Source organism: Panthera pardus, unplaced genomic scaffold (genome assembly GCF_024362965.1).
Source record: "Panthera pardus isolate Hobbes unplaced genomic scaffold, ASM2436296v1 HiC_scaffold_15, whole genome shotgun sequence".
Taxonomy (NCBI): domain Eukaryota; kingdom Metazoa; phylum Chordata; class Mammalia; order Carnivora; family Felidae; genus Panthera; species Panthera pardus.
In genome coordinates this window covers 9,567,933-9,593,979 of record NW_026526710.1, presented here as the reverse complement: position 1 = coordinate 9,593,979, position 26,047 = coordinate 9,567,933, and the positions used below count along the sequence as shown (strand labels likewise).

At 38.4% G+C, this 26,047-nt stretch overlaps 1 protein-coding gene across 3 annotated transcripts in view; it reads left to right on the top strand.

Moving 5' to 3' along the window:
* TAOK3 (TAO kinase 3) overlaps positions 1–26,047 on the top strand; it is a 177,824-nt gene that overhangs the window by 116,837 nt on the left and 34,940 nt on the right. For all 3 annotated transcript variants that reach the window (XM_019467317.2, XM_019467320.2, XM_019467318.2), the window contains exons 10-13: positions 3,576–3,669; positions 4,706–4,787; positions 11,863–12,030; positions 14,705–14,911. In XM_019467317.2, the coding sequence (XP_019322862.2) occupies positions 3,576–3,669; positions 4,706–4,787; positions 11,863–12,030; positions 14,705–14,911 (551 nt within the window). The remainder of the gene's footprint in view (positions 1–3,575; positions 3,670–4,705; positions 4,788–11,862; positions 12,031–14,704; positions 14,912–26,047) is intronic.

The following is a 26,047-nucleotide window of genomic DNA, read 5'->3' as shown; positions in this document are numbered from 1 at the left end:
GGTGCTATGCTTAGCAGTGGGAATGCGAAGATGAATATAGTAGACATTGTCCTTGTCCTCATGAAGCTTAGCAGAAAGGACCCACATTACGTAAAGAATTACACAAATAATTATGGTTGTGGTCCATAGGAGAAAGGAAAAACATAATTTGCAGTAACAGAATCTAATAGTCTGAGAAGTCAGAGAAGGCTTCCCTGAGGAAGTGCTTATTACAAGCATATAATAACCCCTGAATAAATATTTATGAAATGAATGCAAAATGCAGTTATATTTAAGGTGAAGTCTGAAAGGTTGGCAACAATTAACCAGATAAAGTTGAGGGAATGAAAGTGAGAGGGGAGTCCAGACAGAGGAGGCAGTATGTGTGAAAGGTTCTAAAATTGGTTCTCTCAGTGAAGCAAAAGAAGAGGGTGGAGGCATTACTTCTCAGAATGAAATGCTAGAGGTCGCCAGGGTCATGTTTGTTTAATTTTTTTAATGTTTGTTTAATTTTTTTAATGTTTGTTTATTTTTGAGAGAGACAGAGAACAAACGGGAGGGGCATAGAGAGAGAGAGAGAGAGAGAGAGAGAGAGAGAGACAAAGAATCCAAGGCAGGCTCCAGGCTCCAAGCTGTCAGTACAGAGCCTGACATGGGGCTTGAACTCACAAACTGTGAGATCATGACCTGAGCTGAAGTCAGATGCTTCACCGACTGAGCCACTTAGGCACCTCATCTACGGTCATGTTGATAAAGGTAAACTGGCTATGGTTTAAGGATCCGGACTTTGTCCTAAGAATGATGGGAAATCATTGATGGTTACACGATGAGTTCCTAGTTCCACCTGACTTTAAATACTTGAAGTTGGCAGAAGGCCAAGCTTTCCAGCGTGTCCCTGCTGAAAAATAAAAAAAATAAACCTGAATCTAAACCTGAACCCTTGTACATTTGAAACAGATACAAATCCATTTGTCCACACGACAACTTTTTTTTTTTTAATGTTTGTTTATTTTTGAGAGAGAGAGAGAGAGACAAACCATGAGCGGGGGAGGGGCAGAGATTGAGGGAGAAGCAGAATCGGAAACAGGCTGCAGCCTCTGAGCTGTCAGCACAGAGCCCAACACAGGGCTGGAATCCACAAACTATGAGATCATGACCTGAGCTGAAGCTGGACGCTTCACCGACTGAGCCACCTAGGCGCCTCCACACTATAACTTTCAAATTTCTACTTATTATCAGTTCATGCCCCTGTAATACTAGTATCTATTTCATGAGTGTATAGTATCCTGTTGAGAGGTTAAGAAAAAATATTTGTAGAATAGTAGACTGTCACATTTTAAAGGTATCAGAGAACATTTAGTCAAGACTGTAAGAGGCCCCTCCAAAGTATCATGAATGAATAACCATAGTTGTCTTCTGTGGGAATACTGTTAATGGCTTAAAGTTCACTACTCTTTTTTTTTTTTTTTTTAACGTTTATTTTTGAGAGAGAGAGCAGTCGAGCAAGTGGGGGAGGGGCAGAAAGAGAGGAGACAGAATCTAGAGAGAGATAGCCAGAGATAGCCAAATTGAGACGAATGCATTTGTAGGACAAGTCCAGTCTTAACACACCTGGCCTTTAATGTTTGTTTATTTCTGAGAGAAAGAAAGAGGCAGAACGTGAGCAGGGGAGGGGCAGAGAGAGAGAGGGAGACACAGAATCCGAAGCAGGTTCCAGGCTCTGAGCTGTCAGCACAGAACGCAATGCAAGGCTCAAACTCACATAAAGCAAGATCATGACCTGAGCCGAAGTCCTAAGTCCTGCGCTTAACCCACTGAGCCACCTAGGCGCCCCCTAAAGTTTACTGCTCTTAACATTGTTCTTTCCAAATTTGGGGGGGAGGGGTTGCTTTCTTTTGTTTTCTCACCCTGGCTTTTTACAAGTTCATCCTTCTGTGAGTGAAAATGTCTTTCATATTACTTCTGCCCTAAGTTCTTGTTTCTTAGAATTGCAAAGAATAGGGGCGCCTGGGTGGCTCAGTCGGATAAGTGTCCGACTTCAGCTCAGGTCATGATCTCGCGGTCCGTGGGTTCGAGCCCCGCGTCGGGTTCTGTGCTGACGGCTCAGAGCCTGGAGCCTGTTTCAGATTCTGTGTCTCCATCTTTCTCTGACCCTCCCCTGTCCATGCTCTCTTTCTGTCTCAAAAATAAATAAATGTTAAAAAAAAAAATTAAAAAAAAAAGAATTGCAAAGAATAAGCCCTGTTTTCCATTTTAAAAGAGGTTAATAGAAGAATCTTTGCTTAAAAACCAAGTTACTCTGATAAAACTTGAGAATTAGATTATGAATTACAAGGGGGGGACTGTGTAAGGAATCCATTAGGATAAGCACAGTAGAATGAGATTGTGACTTATCTTCTAGGGCATAATAACTAGTAACTAATATAAAATTAAGTGCTCAGAACTAGAACCTTGTTTCTTTCCTTTGGTCAACAAACTGAGCACCTTATATGTGAATAACATTTTATTACATGTTGCTTGAGGAATAAATAAAAGCTAAAGAGTATTAGGGTTATAAGATCTTCCTCTTAGAGCTAATGATTTTTTGTTTCTTGAGAGAAAAGATGTGTATGTTTATGTCAGTGCAGTAAGAGAGCACAGGCCAAGTAGGCAGTATACTAAAACAGAGCTATAGAAATTCCCAAAAAGAGACCATGATGGGCTGGGTTGGAATAAATCTATTAACAAATACCTAATTGCACTGAGTTTCTCTTTAAAGGGGGTGAATCTTGGGGCACCTGGATGGCACAGTCAGGCGTCGAACTCTTGACCTTGGCTGGGGTCATGATCTCATGGTTGGTCGGTTTGGGCCCCACATCGGGCTCTGCGCTGATGGTGTGGAGCCTGCTTGGGATTTGGCCTCTGCTTCTTTGTGACCCTCCCCTGCTTGTGTTGTTTTTTTTTTTTTTTTTTGTCCTCTCTCTCTCTCTCTCCCTCAAAATAAATAAGTAAACTTAAAATTTTTTAAATAGATAAATAAAAATAAAAGGGAGTGAACCAAACCTTCCTTATTATTTATCTTCCCCTTCCTCCCGTATCCCGTCACCACCACCACCTGTATCATTTATTTGGCCCAGATGAGCCTTCAAACAGTGTTTATTGAATTGAATTATTTTATCTCACATGCTATGTTAGTAATGCTTAAGATGTTCCATTCTATAATAATGCTTCTCATTCTATTTTTCTGTGCCTTATGGGTTTCATTTCCAATAAATACATATTTTTAAACCAATATACATACACACGAAGATGTTCATACCTGTTGTAGAAACACAAGCCAAGACCAGCCTTTTGAAGATACGTGAAAAAGAAAGAAATTTTTCTTTGTCTTTTTTGAAATGGGCTTGTTAGGAGCTTTGCCAGTGTACATTAAGATGACCAGCAGCTTCTTCTGAAGGACTATCCTGGGCTGACCTTAGAGATTCAAATAAGTGGATTATGTCGCATGATGACAGTAACGAGCCGTTGATTTAGCAGCAAAGCTTTGCCCACAGATCCTTATTTCTCTATCTGCCTGATTTCTTTCAAGAAGTACTTTATCGTTTCTTTTCTTTCAGCGGAACGGAAGCCCCCCCTTTTCAACATGAATGCCATGAGTGCCTTATACCACATTGCCCAGAATGACTCCCCAACGCTACAGTCTAATGAATGGTAAGACTCTGCTCTCATTTTAAATCTCTTAAGGAAATCACCATATGTATTTGGCACGCATTACATTACATTTTAAACATCTGACCTAGAAACCATGTCATTCCTTCATTGTATGTTAGAGGAAGTGCAGTGGTGCTTTACAGGCGTGAACTGGTGATGCACGCACACACACACACATTTTTATGTATTTATTTCTCACTGTCACTTGTACTGTGTTCTTAAACTGCGTGTAGGAACTGAAATTCTATAGGGAACATACCCTGTTATCTTCCTAATAAGTCTTGTCTTTTAAATCCTGACAGTCTCGTATTGATCATCTTAGCTCTTATCACTTCTCAGCAGAGATAAAGTACCTTCTCTGATGTCATTATTTTTCCACTTGTCATTTCTTTTATTATATGTCTATTTAAATATGTTGAACATACACTATCACTATCAGACCATACACTATCAGAAGATGTATCATTCCATATAGAAAATTATGACACTTTGATAACTGTTTGGGCCACAAGAGTTATAGAAGAAGGACAGTTTTAAAGAGACTGGACAAAATGGGATTCTCAAGAGAAGAACGTTTTTTCATCCAGAAGGCATATTCCGAAGTTCTCTTCCCTTATGCTTCAAATTTTCCTACCTGGTTATAGGTGGTGGGTGTTGGAGAGGTTGCCAACTGGCCATGAAGAATATAGACTTGAGATTTAGGAGTGTTGTTATCTTGGGAAAGAAAAATGTGCACAAAACTATAATATGTGTAAATAATAGTATTTTTCATTTTCTTATATAAATTATGTTTTGACCTTGCTTATATATTAAGATATGTTTATGTGTTGACTAACTTTAAATTCTCCACATTCATTATCCAAATATGAATTTTTAGATACTATAAACTTGAAAATGGTCCACTTCTAATATTCCATATATTTTATTAAAAAGCTCTTAAAATGTAAAATTTTCCCTTGAGTGAGAATTATTTTAAGTAATCCATGTATTCCACAGACCCTCATTTTCTTTTCTGTCAATGTATTTGCACATGCAGGACAGACTCCTTTAGGAGATTTGTTGATTACTGCTTGCAGAAAATACCTCAGGAAAGGCCAACGTCAGCGGAACTATTACGGGTAATTTTTCAAATTTGTATTTGAGAAGGGGGATTTGAAGTCATGTTGTAGTGGAATATGGTAAATCATTCCTATGGCGCCTCATCATGACAAACTAGATTAGAACATGCCGCCTTGTCATTTATCCAGAGATAACAGCAAGGCATAGAAACGGCAAGATTATCACAATGGATGTGCTGTACGTTCCCCTGGGTAGTCTTTTCCCAATCTTTTCCATCCTCTCTGCTTCCCCCTCCCTCTTTTTGCCTTATGACAAAGAGTATTTCTCTTTGCTCTGGTCATCACTTGGGTGTTCCTGTGACTCATATCTGCATGCACTTTAATACGGTGCTCTCAGGACAGTCTGCCAATGGTCCACATGCCAACCCTGGGATTTCAGTTAGGTTGTTGACAAATCATCAGGCAGTGAAGATACACAATAAATATACAAAGCATACATTTATATCACCTTACATCATACATGTTGGTGACAAGAGTATCATGTTAACTTTATTCATTTGATTTAAGCATCGTGGTTTTGAGCATCTCTTCATGTAACATTTTATTATAAGCTTTATATGTAGGTTCCCTCAATATCGGTGAAGTATGTGGAGACTTTTACAATATAAAGATCTTTTATTTGGCACAGACTGGGCCAGATTTATTTAACCTCTTTCTGGACGTATATTTTTCAACTCTTTTGTTGGCTGGTTGGTTTTAAGGAAAACTCAGAAAGATTACATTGCCTAAATTTGAAAGCTTAAAACTGTCAGCTGCCTTTAGAATTGAAGAGCACCTTGTGTAGGTCACAAACTCTTGGTTTATGTTTGTTTCTTCTTACAACTCTGTAAACATTATCGTATTGTTTTCTCTGGCTGTAAGTGTTTCTGAAGAGGTAGATCTGAAGGCAGCTAATTTTGCCATGGAAAATTAAGTGTTTTCATCTTGTAAATAGCAGCCCACAGGAACACAGTGGCAGAAACAATAGGACAAAGGACTCCCATTCCCTTTGGTGGAGAGCCATCATGCGTTCTAGACATGTGCTCTACTCTGTGTGTCTCAGCAACAGCTCCGCATGTCTTCAGGGAAAAATGACAACCAGAACAAAACACCAGATAACCCAAAATAAAGTAACATCTTTATTACTTTGAAGTAGGTGAAGATTAAAAAAAAAAAAAAAATGGGACCTAGAAAGCCCTACCATAAAGGGGAAAAAAAGGATAATTTGGGCCGTATTAAAATTAAGGGGGCGAAGAAAAATAAAAAATACTAAAAAAAACTAAGGGGGAGAAGCACCTCAAAGAAGAAGATACTACAAGGATTCAAAGACAAATTTTAGGGCACAGACAACAAAAGGATATAAAAAGCAAGTGGGCAGAGGTAAGAAAAGACACAGAAGAGAAAAATTAAGACACAGAATCATAAGCAGTAAACGAATGTAGTAAAGCAACCCATTTAGGGTATTCCCAAGGATAGAAAGTTGTAGGGAAATAAAAGTTAAATGCAAGGGAAAAAATTCTAAAGATGATTATAAGGAAGATGGCGTCTGTGGAAGACAGGAGATCTAATTATATACCAACCTATTACTCCTGAAGAAGAAAGCAAAACACATCTAGCAGAAGATACTTAAAGATATACCTGAAGAAAACTTTATTGGCAATAACTGTTTGGATCTTTATTTGACTTGATTTCATCTTAATTTGATTTGGTGGGCCAAATCAAACAAGCCCACCATTTACTCAACAGTTACTGATTGTCTACTACATGCCCAAGCACTGTTCCAAACACTAACAAGTAAATATATGATAAAGTAAATATATATCAGTTGGTGTAGTAAATTCTTTGCAGAAAAAATAAAGCTGGAGCAGGAGCTGGTGGTTTGTTTGTTTGTTTGTTTGTTTGTTTTAATTAACTCTACCCACAACATGGGGCTCAAACACACACCCCCAGGTTAAAGAGTTGCATGCTCTTCCAACTAAGCCAGCCAGGTGCCCCAGGACCTAATGTTTGGGTGGGGTTTTTTCCCCCCTAAATTTATCTATTTTGAGAAAGAGAAAGAGAGATGCTGGGAGGGGCAGAGAAAGAGGGAGAGAAAGAGAATCCCAAACAGGCTCCTCACTGTCAGCAGAGTCAGATGCGAGGCTCAAACTCATGAAACGTGAGATTATGACCTGAGCTGAAGTCAGACACTTAACTGACTGAGCCACGCAGGTGTCTCAGGAGCTAACTTTTTAGATGAGGAGTTAGGGAAGGCCTTACTAGAGAGGTGACTTTTAAGCAGAGGCCTGAAGAAAGACACCATGGAACTGATTTGCAGTAACCTGATAAAATTCCTTGAACTCCAAGGGTAAAGAAAGACTTATACAAATAGGTTGAAAAAAATATTTTGGGATGGATCTTTGTCCTAGCTAAGGTGCTCTTCAGTTATAAATGCAGCTTAGATTTTCAAGCCTTACAAATTGAATCAATTTTTTTTTCTTAATAGCTTTTTAAACAATGGCTCAATAGCAAAATCCAGCCAATCTAGTGATAAAACAAGAAAGAAAGAAAGAGAGGGAGGAAAGGAAAAAGGAAGAAAGAATAAATTAGGAACTGAAGAAACTGGTACAAGGACTGGCAGCAAACACTGAATTTAAATTGGCCCCAGAATTTTTTATATATTTCTTTTGCTTGTTTAAAGGGACTACATTCTTCGGGGCTCCTGGGTGGCTCAGTGTCCGACTTCGGCTCAGGTCATGATCTCACGGTTTGTGAGTTCGAGCCCGGCTCAGTTCGTGTCCGGCTGTGCTGACAGCTCAGAGCCTGGAGCCTGCTTCAGATTCTATGTCTACCCCTGTCTCTGCCCCTCCCCTGCTCAGGCTCTGTGTCTCTCTGTCTCTCAATAATAAGTAAATGTTAAAAAAAAAAAAAAAAAAAAGTTTTTTAAAAAAAGGGACTACATTCTTCATATTGGTAGGTAATACGAATTTAGGAAGACAGAGTGAGAAAAGTAAATCTTCCTATTCTGAGCCCCTCTCTAGAGGCAGCAACCACTATCACCAATCTTGTGCATATTTTTCTAGAGATATTTTATGCATATGGAAGTAAATATTCTTATTTTATTTTTGCACCAGTAGGAGCTAGCTCTAAACATTGTTCTAACTTGATTGTCTGTTTTACTTTATAGTATGTTTTGGATACCTCATTCTTATGAGTGGCTCTGTCACATTCTCAGAACGACCATGCTTTTTTTAACCAACTTCTTTATGGGGTTTGCGATCTTTTGCTATTAAAAACTGCTGCAGTGAGTTTGTGTACATGTGTCATCGTGTACTGTATACGGGTATCTAAAGAATAAAATCATGGAAGTGGAATTGCTAATCAGAGGGAATCTAGATTTTAAATTTAAACGGATACCGACAAATCGTCCTCCAAAGAAGTTGTACCAGTTTATAGTCCCACTAACAAAGAGGAGGACCATCAAATTTTCAACTTGGCTCTCAGATCAGTGAAAAACTCGTAGTTTTAATTTGTATTTCTCATTATGAGCTAAGTTGATGCATCTTTCATATGTTGAAAAGCCATTGGTTTCCTTTTCTGTAAACTCCTCTTTGTAATCTTTACCCATTTGTCTGATCATTGGGCTTTATTATTATTATTAATTTGTAGTAGGTCTTGCAAATATTTTTTCCCTATTCCTCTTTTGGTGTTGTTTATGGTGGGCTTCTTTTGAGAGGTGATCTAAAAATTTGTTGTAAGGAAGTCAACTTCCCCCCCGCCCTCAGTTGGCTATCTTATTCCTAAATATTCTTAATCCATCTTTTCTTCACATTTTCTTCCTGACATTAAAACGTCACCTTCACATTGAATCCATTTCAATATAGAACCAAGGTAAAATCATTTATATGGTTAAAGAGCAAAATGTAAATGCTATAGGCACTGACAGTGTAAAAATACTAATGTAACCAGAACAACCTAGGGGTAGGAAAGAAAGATAAGTGTATTAATTTTCCTCTTTTTCAGAGTAGCTGGTCGATAATAATTCTTAAGTTGAAATGCATAATTTAAAAAAAAGTAATTCTAATCTCTGTCATCTTTTTTTTTTATTTCCTTAACTTTAGAGGATTTTTTAAGAACTGGTAACTATTGGTGAAGAAATTATAACTGAAGTTAAGCAATTACTTTACTTCATTGTTTTCTAATTCTGCTACATTTAAGTATACCTCAATTTCACAGATTTTCTTAAAATTAGCATGCATAATCTTCCCATGTAAAATTGTTTCTAGATATCCATTATCCTGTGTGAGAACGTGTAAAATAACATTCTTTATTTATTTCTGGATGATGGAATTTGGGATGTTTTTCTTTTACTGTCTTTTATGCATTTTTCTGTATTTAAACGTTTCAAGGAAATATACTTTCAAGAACAATGGAATCATTCTTTTTAAAGGATCTGGGGACCTTTTAGTTGTAAGGGTGTCAAGAGTAATGGACTTTGGAGAACAGGAGGAGATGGGGTTGCAGGCAGAGAGAACATGAGCAAAGGTATACAGGTATGAAACACATGTCATGAGTCAATAACTACCTAGACTGTACTATATGCATTGGATGGGAAAGAGGTCTAGGAGTGACTAGATTTGAGCCTACAATTACAACCATGAACCTGGCTGTAAAAGGCTAGACTTCATCATCAAGGCATGTTTTTTTGTTTGTTTGTTTTTTGAGAGAGTGAAAGAGCGAGCATGAGCAGAGGAGGGGCAGGGAGAGAGAGGGAGAGACAGAATCCCAAGCAGACTTCTGCCGGCAGCGCAGAGCCTGACTGGAGGCTCCAACTCACCAACGGTGAGATCATGACCTGAGCCGAGATCAAGAGTCAGATGCTTAGCCCATTGAGCCACCCAGGTGCCCCTGGAGGCATGTTTTGAAGACTTTGAGTATATCAGTTTTAAAAGGCTTGAACAGGTTAAGGGCTTAATTACCTTGTGCAACAAGTGCAGGGCATTGAGAAAGAAGATGTTATAAGCAGAGTCCAGAGCTGTAAGCAGCTCACCAATGTCATCATGGATCCAGGCTCTTTGTATCTTCCTACTTTATCATCTTCAGCAGGTGGTTCTTATCTTCTTGGTCACAAAATGGCTCCTGCATCTCTAGGAAAAGTCTTTATCCCAAGAGGAGAAAGAAGGAAGGGCAGAGTGGAAAACACCCTTTCTTCAGGTGCCTTGCCTTTTTCTTCTAGAAAACAAAACCGCCCTCAGAGACTTCTGTGCCTAGACAGCGTCTCATTTGCCAGAACTCTGTCATATTGTTATTTTTTAAGTATAAAAAAGGCTGGAGTTCAAGCAATCCTTTTACTTTCTAGTGTTCACAGTAGATGAAGGCAAGGAAAAGAGGTTGGAATGGGAGATAAATGGGACACCAGTGTCTGTTACAATGAGTGACACAATCAAACCCATGTTTTAGAAAGATGATAGTGGTGATGGCCCACCGGAAAACGAACACCAAATGAGCAGACCTGAGTTGTAGCCCTAGCTCTTGCAGTAAGTTAGCTGTGTAAGTCACCTAACCTCTCTGTGCCTGAATTTTCACACCTTGAAAATGAAAGAACTTCTAACAGCTATTCCCGTTCTAAAATTCACTGATCCTAAATACTAGCTTGAAGTTTACTCAAAACCGACTTGCTCTTGTATAATTGCAAGCAGTAGAGGAGCAAAATAATTTACTTTCTCCCTTTCACTCTCATCTTGAAAGACGCGGGCTACTCTTGCTTCTGGGAATGGTGTTTCATTTTCAGAAAGGACTCTTGGCAGAGGAAGAGATATTTTATAAAAGCAAGAGCAAAAGCCACAGTTCCCCTGACAGCAAAGTCGGGGTGAAGAACCACAAGACATGTACGTGTTTTTCTCACAATGGCCCTACTTCTCTTTTATACCTGTTTAACTTAGGAAGAAATGAAATCCGTTCCATCATCTAGGGCCTACCACATTATATCCCATTTACCCAATATCTTCAAATTACAATTTCACATAAGTGAATTTTCCATGTAACTGAAACTTTTCCTTGAAAAAAACAAAACTTCCTCCCCCCACTTTTGATCATTTTCTGTGTAATCTCGTCAGAATCCATGATGTACTTTTCTGCCTTCTTAAAGAAAGCATAATGAACATAATTTCACTTCTTGACGGCTCAGAAGCAGTAGTGTTTCGTCAACTCGTGGCATATAAAAGGACTGCCTGAGGAGCATTTTCCCCTTTGCAAAATAGCCCACAAACCTTTGTTCATTTTTATGTGGTTGGTTGGTAGGTGTGTTAGTCGTGGAATTTCTCTCTTTTTATTGTCAGGCTGCCCAAGAACTTCCAAAGACCGTTCTTTTTTACAACAAACAACCCTAGTTCTAACAGCTCTCCCTCTTCTATTCTTCCACTTTTATTCCCTCTTTCCAAACTGCTACAGACTGAGAAACCAGGAAACCATAATGTGTGTAAAGATCACTGATAATATTGAAAGTGAGGGCTGTTTATACCAGGAAAAATTTATGGACTTTGGGGTAGTTCTTTTCACTCTTCAGAGGCCCTTTTCCCTTATTTCTGGTTGTGCAGTTCTGTAAAGGGAAAATAAAGCTGCCAGAATTATGACCTCTAAATAAAGCTGGCATATTTTCACGCATATACTCTACACGACCACCAAAATAGAAAACAAAATACACACAGTCGTTTAAAAGGGGTATTGTGGAGTGGGTAGGAGAATTGAGGCAGATTATAACAATAATATTCTTGAACTCTACATCACTTCTACTTATTATATAGCTTCAGACTTGAAAGTTACAAGCGTCTAAACTACTAGTCATTATCGGTTACATGTTAAAGTAAATCTCAAGAATTCTCAAGTAGACTCCAGGACAAAGTCCACAAAATGGGGCTTGAGGAAGAAGAGAAAAGCATAGTTATCTCTTTATAAGATTTATACAAATTGAGAGGTTGTGCGAAATGAAAGTCATATCTTGTTATTTCTGCAAAATCAACAGACCCGGTTATGTCTGTTTAGCTTTATAATGTAAATCTTGTGCCCCCAAATCTGTTTTCTCACTATCAGTTTCTGTTTTTTCTCCTCCCTCAATCAGCATGATTTTGTTCGACGAGACCGGTCACTACGTGTCCTGATTGACCTCATACAGAGGACAAAAGATGCTGTTCGTGAATTAGATAACCTACAGTACCGAAAAATGAAAAAAATCCTTTTCCAAGAGACACGAAATGGACCCTTGAATGAGTCACAGGAGGATGAAGAAGTAGGTCCAGTTTATTATAGCAGGCGCTCTAAGAGTGGGAAAGTTCTGGACTGGGCACTTTGTAAACCCTTTAGGAGATAAAAATGTAATTGGTGCCCCATGCCTCAAGAAACATGCAGAATTGCAAAAGAGGTATTCGTAAAATAAGTCTTAAATAAGACAAAATATGAAAAACGTTACCAAGATATGTCACCATGCAAGGGTCATAGTGGGGAGAAAATAAGCCTGCTGGGGAGAATTAGTGAAGGTTGTATGAAGGACACGACATGGGTGGTTTTTGAGAGACAGGCATAGGGCATTTTAGACTCAGGAAAGTGCTGTACTTTAGGGAGATTATCCTGGCAACAGAGTGTAAGATGGGCTTGATGTGTTACATTCTGTAGACTAGTCCATGCAAGAGGCAATAAGGGCAATGTCGGTGATGGGGGAGGGGGAAGGAAGACTTTTGAGAAACACTGTAAAGGTAGATTAGAAAATACAGTGCGTCTCACTGAAAGTGACTGTGACAGATGAGGAGGAGTTTGAGGTGACTCTGAACATTTTAGCCTGGGTGAATAGACTATGGCAATACCAAGAACAGAGAAAAAGAACCAAGGAGAAAGAATGGATTTAGGGTGATTTCAGTTTGGTGATGTTGAGTTTAAGGTCCCAGCGTCATATGCTGCTAACCTAGTATTGAAGTTTTCAAAGGAGAGGTGACTTTCTGGTTTCTCATCAGATAACTTAAGAAGGATTTGTTGAGGCAAGGGTAAGGACAGTTGGGGTGCCTGAATAGTGATGTCCGGCAGTTGGTTGGGAAATTCAAACCCAGAACATAAGAAAGAGGTCTAGGTAAAGGGTGCTTAGCTAGGGGTCAAGAGCATTATAATAATAATGAATGAGAAGAGAGCCGTGCCATATAAGAGACCCTAAGGAACAGACATCACAGGTGTTCTGAGAGTCCACAACTTCAAGCAGCCAGTGTATCGGATGCCACAGAGAGGTCATGTTAGACAAGGACCAAAAACAAACAAACAAACAAACAAACACATTAACTGGGTTTTACAAGTAAGGCATTCTTGATGACCTTCATAAGAGCAGTTTTACAGGAATAGTTAGGATGAATAATAGATAACTGTGGGTTTGTAGAATAAATGGGAAGGGGGAAAGTAGAAACAGGGAAAGCTGGTTATGTTAAGATTCATAAATTTGGCTGAGAGAGAAAAGTGACAAAGGGCAGTATGTAGAGAGGTATGCGAGCATGGGGCAGGCGTCTTCATGTTTACAGGCAGAGTGGAAGAAGTCAGGATAGAGGCATGGAAATTAGAAGAAACAGACATAGTTAAAGAAGCAGGATCTCAGGAAGTCCATGAGATAGGAACAGGAATATTAGAGCCTTGAACAAAAAGAAAGGACTCCTCGGGCGCCTGGTTGGCTCAGTCGGTTAAGCATCTGACTCTTGAGTTCAGCTCAGGTCATGGTCTCGTGTTTGTGAGACTGAGCCCCATGTCAGGCTTTGCAATGACAGTGTGGAGCCTGCTTGGGATTCTCTCTCTCTGCCCCTCCCTCATGCACGCATGCACGCTCACTCTTGCTGTCTCTCAAATGGATAGGTAAACTAAAAAAAAAAAAAAAAAAAAAATCTTCTTCTTCCTTTAAAACTAGATAGAAAAGAGGAAAGAAATGAACAATGAATTTTATTTTACCTTTTTGATGTGAAAGAAAAAATAACAATTATAAAAATGAAATTCAGAAAACTGAATTGGACTATAAAATCTCTTGGTTGCACATATACCAATGTTCCCCTTTAATTGGGAAAATAAATCTATTAAACATGTAATGTGTTATCTACCATATTAAATTACCCAAATTACCTATGCCAGTGATTCCTTATATTGCCATGGCTAAGTAACAGTTCATTAAAGTTAGATACACACAGTATGACTCTTTGAAAATAGGATTTTTTTTGGAACTAAGGTGCTCTAATTATATTATTTAATCTTCTATCAAAAGATATCCCACTGTGATGAGTAAATTATATGTGCTGATTATTTTACCACTTCTCAAATAGTAGTCTTTGGAATAGCAGTGATGAATACCAGTATTATTTAACAGATATATTTAATAAGATTACAGAGGTAAGCATGATAGAATTGCTTGAGGGAGGCAGAATTTAATTACCTATCCAGGACAGTAGAAATAGTATCCCTGCTTAGGCATGAAGTTGTTCGATAGTGATTTGCCAAGGAGTATATTGCTTGTCGATTCTCTGGAAACTCTTTCCACTCTGTCTTAGTTTCCAAAGACCACCACCCTATTTGTAAATATGTACGGTCTTTATCTAGCACCTTGATTGTCCCTGAAAGTCTCTTACAAACCTGGCCTGATTTCTGCTTGCTGAATAGCCATACGATAATATGATCATTGCATCTGACAGGGGAAAGCCCTGGGATAGCAGCATTTGGGGCCTTATGACCCATGTCCATAATGGCCCCTGAGGAAGGCATAGAAGTGAATTTGAGATGTCTGAAAATGGGGGGGAGTAGTGGAGTCACTGCATAAAAAGTTTATCTTGGCAGATTTGGCAGAAAAGCAACTTGGCACTGCAGAATGGAGTGTGCTTAATAGCTTAGTCAATGAATTGGGACTTTATCTCTAGTCATTTTTTTTTAACCCCCATGCCCCATTTTTATAGGACAGCGAGCATGGAACCAGCCTGATCAGGGAAATGGACAGCCTGGGCAGCAATCATTCCATCCCAAGTGTGTCTGTGAGTACAGGCAGCCAGAGCAGCAGTGTGAACAGCATGCAGGAGGTCATGGAGGAGAACAGCTCTGAGCCTGTCTTGATGCACGATGATGAAAGCCCAGTCAATTCCAGTTCCTCTGTTGTGCCCAAGAAGGTAGGTTTCGGTTCTGTGGTACCCTCCGCAGCTCTAGGCTTTGCCAATCCTAGTGAAGCCAGCTCAGGCCGCTTAGCATCCAGACATGTCAGCGTTCCCTTTCTACAACTGAAATATGGGACTAGACCAAGCCGTTGATAGTTCTCTTACAGTAAAAAGGTAACAAAGGACTCTGCAAGCTATAGCTGGGCCTATTTTCTTCATCTTCCTCTTGCTGCTCTGATGTCTACCATCATCAATAAATAAAAATAAATAAATCCATAGCCTCCAAGTCAAAGAAATTGATAAAATCCTCTCTAAACCAATAACTTTAATGCTGTACATCTTTTTAAAAATTTTTTTAATGTTTATTTATTGTTGAAGGAGAGAGAGAGCATGAGCGATGGAGGGGCAGAGAGAGGCAGACACAGAATCCGAAGCAGGCTCCAGGCTCTGAGCCATCAGCACAGAGCCTAATGCAGGGCTCGAACTCACAAGCTGTGAGATCACGGCCTGACCCAAAGTCGGACGCTCAACGGACTGGGCCACCCAGGGGCTCCTAAAACTGCAAATCTTAACAGCTTCCTGAGCATAATCCGTTGGTTGTACCCTTTCAGAAGTATGCTCACGAAAGTATGTTTCTTGGGGCGCCTGGATGACTCAGCCTGTTGAGCGTCCAACTCTTCATTTTGGCTTGGGTCATGATCCCAGGGTCATGGGATAGAGCTCCACGCTCAACATGGAGCCTGCTTGAGATTCTCTGTCTCTCCCACTGCCTCTGTCCCCTGCTCGCACCCTCCCTCTCTCTCTCTATAAAAGTTAAAAAAAAAAAAAAAGTTTTTTAATAAGTATGTTTCTTAATGTATATTCCCAGGATACCATTTGTTTTAGATACAGTTTCTATTCTTTTCTGTTGTTCTCAGATTTATTTCTAATTCTAAAACTAGTTCTGTCAGCTGAAATATTCTGACTTTTCAGTGAATAATTCTGTTTTTGTATTTTTACTTTTCCAATTAAAGATTCTCATTTCATACAGGATTATCATGTTTCATAAGTTGAAGCACTTCATAAAAAAAAAAAAACCATGAAGTTCCTTTCGGAACATTTTCTATGAGTATTTCACAGAATTACCAATAATTCTTTGGACAGAGTCCCAAAAATGTTTTGTGTGACTTTAGGTAAATAGTCCATAGTGTAGAATTATAAAAAATAATCCTTTTTTATTTTTCCTTGTAAGGTGTGTATGTATTTATTTTAATAAATCTCAATAATTACACCCTAATTCCAGTGTACTTAGACTTCAATTGGTGCATTTTCCTGGGAAGGAAAAGGAAATTGAACAGGTAAGGATGAAGGGCAGGAGAAAATACATTGGTCCCTGGTCGTAAGTAGTGAAAGGATACACATCTATTTTCTAAACTGATTAACTTGGGGCGCCTGGGTGGCTCAGTCAGTGAAGCGTCCAACTTCGGCTCAGGTCATGATCCCGCAGTTTGTGAGTTCGAGCCCCGCATCGGGCTCTGTGCTGTCAGCTTGGAGCCTGGAGCCTGCTTTGGATTCTGTGTCTCCCTCTCTCTCTCCCCTCCCCTGCTCACACTGTCTGTCTGTCTGTCTCTCTCTCTCTCTCAAAAATAAATAAACATTAAAAAAACTTTTTTAATAAACTGATTAACTTATTCATTTATCCGACAAAAATTGGTGAGGACCTCTACTATGTGCTAGGAACTATGGTAGGTCCTGTGGATGTATAGGAAATAAAACAGACATGGTGCTTTCATGAAACTTATTGTCTCTGGGGGAGATTAGGAAAATAACTGTGCAAATAACTATATCATGTAATTATGAAACTTCTGCTCTGGGTAAAAGGATTTAGTCTATCAGGGAGTAGTGGAAAGACTACCTTATGAAGTGACATTTAAGCTAAAATTTCAAAGATAAGTAGAAGCTAGCTAACTTGGGGTGAGACAAGGAGGTGAGTCAGAAAGTAACAAGCGCAAAGGCCCTGAGACAAAAAGAACTTTGTATATTCAAGGAAGAGGGAAAAGATCAGAGAGGTTAGAGCTTGGTGAGCTACATAAAGAGTGAATGGAGTCCAGAGAGACAGCAAGGACCCAGATTATCAGAAAGCCATGGAAGTATTTTGAAGAAAGGAGTGATACCAGACCAAAGTAGAAATCCACTAAGAGTTCAGCATTGGCAGCCAGCTCTCTTTGAACATGGGCAAGTGATCCGATATTTGAAGGGTAGAAAAGAAGGTTTTGCTGGAATCTCTTTTTGGAAGGAGCTATCATGAATGCTGACAGATTTGGATCTCTCCCTTCTGTTCCCTCTGGGGCTCCATGGGTAAAGGGATGAAAGGAAAAGGATTTCCACTGGATCCAGGACCCCTCAAGTGAGAACAGAATTAGAAGATACTACTAGCATAGTCAACAAGAAGGAAAACCCTAGTCTTGAACTTATTGGGGATTTTAATTCTAATTTTTGTGTGATGGTACAGAGCTGTCTTATGATAATACGGGTTTTTCAATATTTTTTTCTCTTGCATGGTATAATCACTTAAGGATAGATGTTAATTTATATTCTGAAATAGAAGGTAATTGTATTTGATCCATACGAAATGTTTGTCAGGAATAATTTAAGTTATATAATGCATTTCTATTTTATTATGAAATAAATATATAGAGAAAGTGTGATGGAAGAAATTTAAAAAACATTTGCAAATAAAACTGAATGAATTAACTTGAAAATATAAGCAGGCTAATCAAAAGACAACATGAACAGAGTAAAAAAGCAACCCACAGAATATAACAAAATATTTGCAGATTATATTTGCAAATCTAATGTTTGCATATCTAATATTTGCATATCTAATAAGGGATTGATATCTGTAATAGAGAGAGAGCTCCTAAAACTCACCAACCAGGGGCACCTGGGTGGTGCTCGAGTCTTGATGTCGGCTCAGGTCATGATCTCACAGGTTTGTGAGTTTGAGCCCCGCATGGGGCTCTGCACTGATAGTGCTGAGCCTGCTTTAGATTCATATTCATTCCCGCTCTCTCTCTCCCTCTCTCTCTCTCCCTCTCTCCCTCTCTCTCTCTCTCTCTCTCTCCCCCTCCCTCTGTCTCTCAAAATAAATAAACTTAAAATGAAAAAACAAAAACAAAAAAATTCAACAGCCAAAAAATGAACAGCCCAAATCAAAAATGAGCAAGGACTTGAATAGACATTTTTCCAAAGAAAATAAAAACCATAGCACATGAAAAGATGCTCAACATCATTAATCATTAGGGAAATGCGAATCAAAACTACAATAAGATACCACCTCATACCCATTAGGATGGCTACTATCAACAAAACAAAAAATGACAGGAATGGACAAGAATGTGGAAAGATTGGAATCCTTGTGCACTGTTGATGGAAATGTAAAATGGTCTAGCTGCTGTGGAAAATAGTATGGTGGTTCCTCAAAAAATTAGAAACATAATTACCACATGATCCAGCAATTTTGCTTCTGGGTATATATCCTCCCAAAATATGAAAGTAGTATCTAAAAGAAATGTCTGTATCCATGTTCATAGCAACATTATTTATAATAGCTAAAACATGGAAGCAACCCAGCGTTCATTGATGAATGAAGAGATAAGCAAAATATGATATATGCGTACAGTGGACTATTATCCCACCTGAATGAGCAAAGAAATTGTGTCACATGCTATAACATGGATGAACCATGAGGACATTATACTGAGTGCAATTTGCCAGTAATGAAAAGACAAACACTGTATGATTCTATTTATATGAGGTATTTAGAGTAGCTAAAATCATAAAGACAGGAAGTAGAATGGTGAGTGCCAGAGGCTGGGCTGAAGGGAGAAAAGGAGAGTTGTTTAATGGGGACAAGTTTCAGTTTTACAAGATGAAAGAGTTATGGGGATGGATAGTGGTGATGGTTGTACAACATTAGAAGTGTATTTAAGAGCCCCGAACTGTATACTTAAAAATGATTAAGATGGTGAATTTATGTGTATTTTACCACAATAAAAAAGGGGGAAAATATAAGCAGACAATAAAAGTAGAATATGTTATACATGAAAACTTAGTGTTAAATATGATATTTCTTCATGAGACCCATTTAAATCCTATACCTGGGCTTAAAAATACATCATTTTAGGGGCATCTGGGTGGCTCAGTTGGTTAAGTGTCCGACTTTGGCTCAGGTCATGATCTCACGGTTGGTGGGTTCAAGCCCCATGCTGGGCTCTGTGCTGACAGCTCGGAGCCTGGAACCTGCTTGGGATTCTGTGTCTCCCTCTCTCTCTGCTCCTTCCCATTCATTCTCTGTCTCTCTCTCTCAAAAGTAGATAAACATTAAAAAATTTTAATATGTATATCATTTTAAACACAATAGAAATAAAAAAGTATTCAGAAACTTTATATTTATTGGTATGCTTGAATTCCTAAAAGTTTTCCACTTGGGAACATAAATGAAATAGGATTTTAAGTTCTCAATAGAAAATTTTATGTAATGGATTACAGGAATAAGGAAACTAGTTTATAATTCTGTCTGCAACTGTTAGTGTTATTTTATGTTGCAAACCTCTCTGGGCCTCAGTTTCTCCATCTGTAAAATTAGGAGTTGTTCTATGTGGTTTCAGAGATCCCTTCCAGGTCTTAAATTCTACGTTTCTTTTCCTGTAATCTTTAAAGAAGCAGATCTCTAATGTGACTTTTAAGCTATTTTGTAAAGAGGTGCCTCAGGAACAAGCCTCATCCACACCTCCCCCAGGACAAGGCCTGCTTTTATATCTTACATTTTATGTTTGGATTTCACTTGAAAAGGAGGATTTTTCTTTTTCTTTTTTTTTCTTTTTTTTTTTTTGAAAAGGAGGATTTTTCTAAAAGCCACTGTTCTGATCAGTCCCTCCTTCTTCATGCAGATGGCATAGTGGTGACACGTAGATACAGGTAACATTTAGGTCACAGGTTGGATTCTCTGGGAAGCAGAGCTGAGACCATTTCATGCACCAATTCATTTGCTTATTAGGAGTTTCCTTGGGGATCAACACCTGTGGAAGAGAGAGAAGGGAGCAGCATTGGGCAGAGGGCAAAGTTGAAGTGAGATGGCTCCCAAGGAGCTCTGGGGCTAAAATGACCCTTCAGAGTTGTCCAAACTAAGCCAGAATGGCTGTGCCTTGTTACCCTCACGCAGATCAGTCATTGAACGTGAGCACCCTGGGAAGGGTATGAACTTGCACAAGGCCGCTCTCTGCAGCCAAGGCAGCCCCTAAATGGACTGACAGCCCAAAAGGATTCTGGCAGCAAGTCTTTTCTTAGAGGGGAATCTAGGTGGTGCATTTCGGAGTCCACCATAATTTGTGACCACAAGGAATGTTTTTGAAAGGAAGCGGTCAAACTTGTCTTACAAAACATTTACCAGTTTTGTTTGGGTTTGTGACCAGAATCTTAGAAAAACCTATATATCACTAAATTACCATATTACAGTGTTTTACCCATTACCTCATTATCCTATTTTCTTTTCTTTTTAATATTTGTCACTATCTAATATTATGTATTAAATTTTTTATCTATTATTTCATTAGTAGAATGTAAATTTCATTAGGGCAAAGACTGTGCCTGCCTTGCTCCACAATGTATCTCAACACCTAGAACAGTGCCTGGCACAGCACAGGCACTCAGTAAATAACTACAGAATGCAAGGATGAACAAATAAAAAAAAAAAAACAGGGGCACCTGGGTGGTTCAGTCAGTTAAACATCTGACTTCAGCTCAGGTGATGAGCCTGCTTCGGATTCTCTGTCTCCCTTGCTCTCTGCCCCTCCCCGGCTTGTGCTCTGTCTCTGTCTGTGTCTCAAAAATGAATAAATGCAAAAAAAAAAAAAAAAAAAAATTTAAAAACACACACATACACACACACAGGGAATGAATTAATTGCCAGAGACTAAACATCATGCTATTTTGGTTCATTGAACATATGGATTAAAAGGGTTAAATAATCTTAAGTATTATCTTTATGGTTTAAAAGACTTGAGTGAAGAGCATTTCTCCAATAATTATACTCCAGTAATTAGAACAAACTTAAGAAATATCAAAATACACATTTGTGTCGCCCCCCCCCACCTTGATTGTTACAATCAAGCAGGCATTATCCTAAATTAGTCAAACTGTAGATATGGAACAGATTACCGTTTTATATAGGAAGTAAATTTACTGTTAAAGGCCATGTGCAACCAATAAGAGGATGAATTGCAATTAACTGCTCTGCCTCCAGAATAAAGATGCCCTGATTTTAGCAGGATGGTTCTATCACACATCAAGCCCCAAAAAATGTAAAGTGGGACACCGAAAAATTTCCTTTGACGTTAGAATTCCAGGTTACTTCTTTCTCTCCAGTCCTCACCTTGAATCTGGTCTTTCCCAGGCCCTGAAGGGACCCTAATCTAATCCTCCCTTTGAGGACAAATGATTTGATAAGTCTAAAAGTATATTCTGACAAAATAAACTTTAAGCATTTCTTTCGTTTTCCCTTGCTAGTGTTGCCACCCTGCTCTTTCCAATAACAAGAGTAATCACTGGGGCCCCTGGGTGGCTCCATCGGTTGAGCGTCCGACTTTGGCTCAGGTCGTGATCTCAGGGTTCGCGAGTTCGAGCCCCGCGTCGGGCTCTGTGCTGACAGCTCGGAGCCTAGAGCCTGCTTCGGATTCTGTGTCTCCCTCTCTCTTTGCTCCTCCCCTACTCGTGCTCTGTCTCTATCAAAAATAAATAAACATTTAAAAAAATTAAAAAGAAAAACAGAATAATCACCATATCGTAGACTGTTAGCTCCTCAAGGGCGTCTCTCTTCTCCTACCACCCAGCACAGTGTCTGTTACACAGTAAGCATTCAATAAACGGTTTGTGAACTTTTACAGGACACAACTCTACGTACACCTCAGTTTTTAATTATTCCCAAATGGCTCCAGGAGAAACTCTCAATCCAGATTAGGTGTTTCGCTGTCACCTAGCCTGCTTCTCGGCCTCTACCCCACTCCTTAAAATCATTGTGTATGTAGCAGTAGCAAACAGATTTTAATAGCATTCTAACCAACAAAATCTATTCAGTTTTCCAATTAAAAGGTACACTTTTATTTTGTTAAAGTCTAAAGTCACTTACCTTTGCCTGCTGCCGCCTTCTATTAATATAGATCATAAGATTTTAATATATTAAAGTATTCGTTTTCAATTTATTATATTAGACATGCCTAATGAACTCTAATCATCATGGCCCCCTTTTAGGTATTATTTTAAAAGATCATTCTATCTTAATTCCTAAAGTTTTATTTGCCCTTTTTCCTATTAGTCGATGGTAGTTCTTTTTTTTCTTTTTTCCTCTTTTTTTAAAAAAGAACAGCTTTCACCATTTTTGTGGGAGGGAAAAAAAAAAAAAAAAAGAAATGTCCTTGAGGGGATAGGATGTTCTAGTTTAATTTTCACTTGCTTCAGTGGCCTTTCCTATTATTTTTGCTGAGGAGAGGGGCGGGTTCTTTGACTCTTCAACTCACATTTGGCAAAGTAAAAGTAAATTAACATATGAAGGTAATGTTTCTTAAGCAGGGCAGTCATACAGACCAATCTCTATGGTAACATCTTCATCCTCAGCATGCTAGTCATTTTTGCTCCTTAGTAGCCACCCTCCCAGGTTGTAGAGAGCCTCGTCCATCTTCTTCCCTTCCTCCAGCCCCGGCTGTTGATAGCTACAACTGCTCATGTAGTAATTGAATAATTTTGAAATGAACAGAAACAAAAGGCATAGTAGGTTTGCTGATCCCTTCTGCACAGCGTAAAAAGTGTGGGAGTCTATAAAAAAGCTTCTCATCATCCGATAAAAGCCATTTTTAGATCCTCTTCCTGCCCCCATGTCAAGGTATGCTTGTGTGTCACTATTTTATGACTTCCTTAGAGTACAGAGTGGCAGGTTTTTATGAAATACAGATTCGAATTCTGTTAAATAATATAAGAGAAAATGTCATTTTCTCAGAATCTTCTCAGACCTGATTTCTTCTCAGACCTATATTCTTGAGCTCATTTATTCAGCAGACATTTCCTGAATGCCTACTAAGTGTCAAGCACTAAGAAGCTGCTAGGGAGACAGAGTTTTCAAACCACATTTGCTGTCTTCAGAAAGCTCACAGCCTCACACACAGACACACAAGTAAGTATGTGATAGTATGATAAAGATACACCCAAAATACAACAGAGTCCAGAACAGTGGTTTCCAAGAGTTGATTTCAAGTTAACCTGGAAACTCTAAACAAGTGACTACACCCTGAATCTTAATTTCAGAAGCATAAATAGATAACTTAGAGAAAAACTTTTAAATAAAAGTAGAGCCCTCTGTCCAGGGTATAATAGCAAAGTTTGTGCTTCATGCTTCATATACTTGACTATATTGTATAAAAGTTCAATTCTTTTTACTAATGATTTCAAACAAACGTTATGACAGCTTTTTTTTTTTAATCTGAAAAAGTTTTATTTTATTTTTTTTTACAGTGAAAGAACGTTATAAATTTACCTGGTTAACACAGATATATTTAAAACTGGTCCTCACCCATATTGGTATTTCAAAGAGCAATTTTGTTTATTCCCAGATGATACTGTGTTAAAGATAAATTATAAACAAGGCCTATGATTTATTTGTCTTGGTAAAATAGAATATGATATTTGTTCTTTTTTTTTTTTTTGAAGATTTTATTTTTAAGTAATCTCTTCCCTCAACATGGGGCTCAAATTTACAACCCCATGATCAAGAATCACATGCTCTACCGACTGAGCCAGCCAGGTGCTCCAATATTTGTTCTTAATCTTCTAAAAATCATTATTCAACATCAAAGATGTTGCCCCTCACGTTATTTGTAAATAATATACATCAGTGCCTAACTGCATTAATTAGCAAATTGTCCCTTTCCATTATTAATCTTAAAATGTGTTCAGTTCAGAAAGTTTGGGAGTCAGATATGGTGGTCATTTTCGAAGGGACTGCGATTTGAAGGGACAGTATAACCGACAGACATTACACCCAGTAAAGTTGATAGTTTAATTTATTTGTACTTGCTTCTCAAGTCACATTTCCCTCATTTCAAAATTGCTTCATTGTTTAAGTTGTCTTCAGAATTTTAAACTTGTTTTATGCAATGTAACTGAATATTTTAAAATTCATTTATTCATTCATTGGGACTCAGTCCATGGAGCATGTAACTCTTGGTCTCAAGGTTGTGAGTTCGAGACCCATGTTGGGTATAGAGATAATGTAAAAATAAAATCTTAAAAAAAATGATTTAAATTCATTTTCTTATGCATTTGAAATGGATATCCATTAGTAGGCTAAAATTTTACCCCATTTTGTGGTCTCTTGCATAACATTTGAAGACTTTTAGTGTGGCGATACGTTATGAAGCTGCTGTGAAAAACTAAGAATACTTTTAAAAATGAAAAAAATTTTAAGCTGAAATAAAGAATTATACTGTTGACATTATTTACTATATTTGAAGTAGATTAAAATTTTAGACCTATTCTCAGACTAGCTTTTAAGATAGTATTATGTTTAAAATATACCTTAGTGGGTTATTGAATTAACTACATTTTAACTAAAATCACTATGATTTCAAGTCTTAACTTTCCTGGTGTATCCAGTTTAAAAACTTAGAAAATATAATGTGAGGGGCGCCTGAGTGGCTCAGTTGGTTAGGCAGGCGTTCCATCTCGGCTCAAGTCATGATCTCACAGTTTGTGAGTCCAAGCCCCGTGTTGGGCTTTGTGCAGACAGCTCAGAGCCTGGAGCCTGCTTTGGATTCTGTGTCTCCCTCTCTCTCTGCCCCTCTCCTCCTTGCACTCTGTCTGTCTCTCTCTCTCTCCCAAAAATAAATATTAAAAAAAAAATTTAAGAGGTGCCTGGGTGGCTCATTCAGTTAAGCATCCGACTTCAGCTCAAGTCATGATCTTGTGGTTCATGGGTTCAAGCCCCACATCGGGCTCTGTGCTGACAGTTCAGAGCCTGGAGCCTGCTTCAGATTTTGTGTGTCTGTCTCTCTCTGCCCCTCCCCTGCTTGCGCGCGTGCGCACGCTCTCTCTCTCTCTCTCTCTCAAAAATAAATAAACATTAAAAAAATTTTTTAATTAAAAAAAAGAAATATAATGTGACTTCTAATTTGCTAATAAGCAAGGTCCTAACCCACACGTGTTAATTTTTATCTGAGAGAAGATAGACTAATAGTAGTAAAATTATACACATTTGTGCGTGAATATGTTTCACTTTATTCTGTTCAGCAAACAGTGTAAATTCTGGTGTCACTATTTACCTTTGTAAATCAGGTTATTACAATTTGAAACTTAGCTGCTACATCTCAGTCAGTTTACTTAATGTTAGCTAATTAATAATCACCAAAACTTTGACTTCTTAAGCCCTCCTGTAAAACCACAGGACTCCACCTCATCTGTCTCATCTGCTTAGTGGCAGTTAGAAGCTCCTTGTTTTTCTGGGACTGTAATATTAGGATACACGTAACTTACTAATAAACAGTCAGCAATGTGAATGGCGGTAGATCCCAGTGCCTTCCTCTCTAGAACGTTAAACCTAGTGCGTACATCCCAGTCTCACACCTGATCTCTCTTTGCCCTATAAAATAAGAGGTTAGATTTCCTGGGAAATAATATAGAAAAGTTTTAATTGGCCTTTCAAGGTTTTTTTCACATAAATCTCAAAAATATGGGTTGAGATATATTTTTAACCTACAGTACTATCTAATAGAACTTCTTGCAGTGATGGAAAGGAACTGTATCTGCACTGTTCAGTATGGTAGCCATAGTTAGTGGCTACCTTGAAATATAACTGGTGTGACCTGGGAACTGAACTTTACATATCTTATAGGACAGCACAATGGTAGCATATCCTTGAATTTGACGTATATGTCCCCAATGGCCTTACAGGTCCCTTCATTATTTAAAAACAAACTAGACCTCAATACAGTAAATTGGAAAAAAAAAAAATCTCTAGATATAGATGTAATGGCAGATACCTTCCCAACATTCTGGAGCATTCTAAATTTATAAAAGGAAAAAGAAAATCAGCCCAATGGTAAATTTAATCTTGGCTCTTGGCTTTTA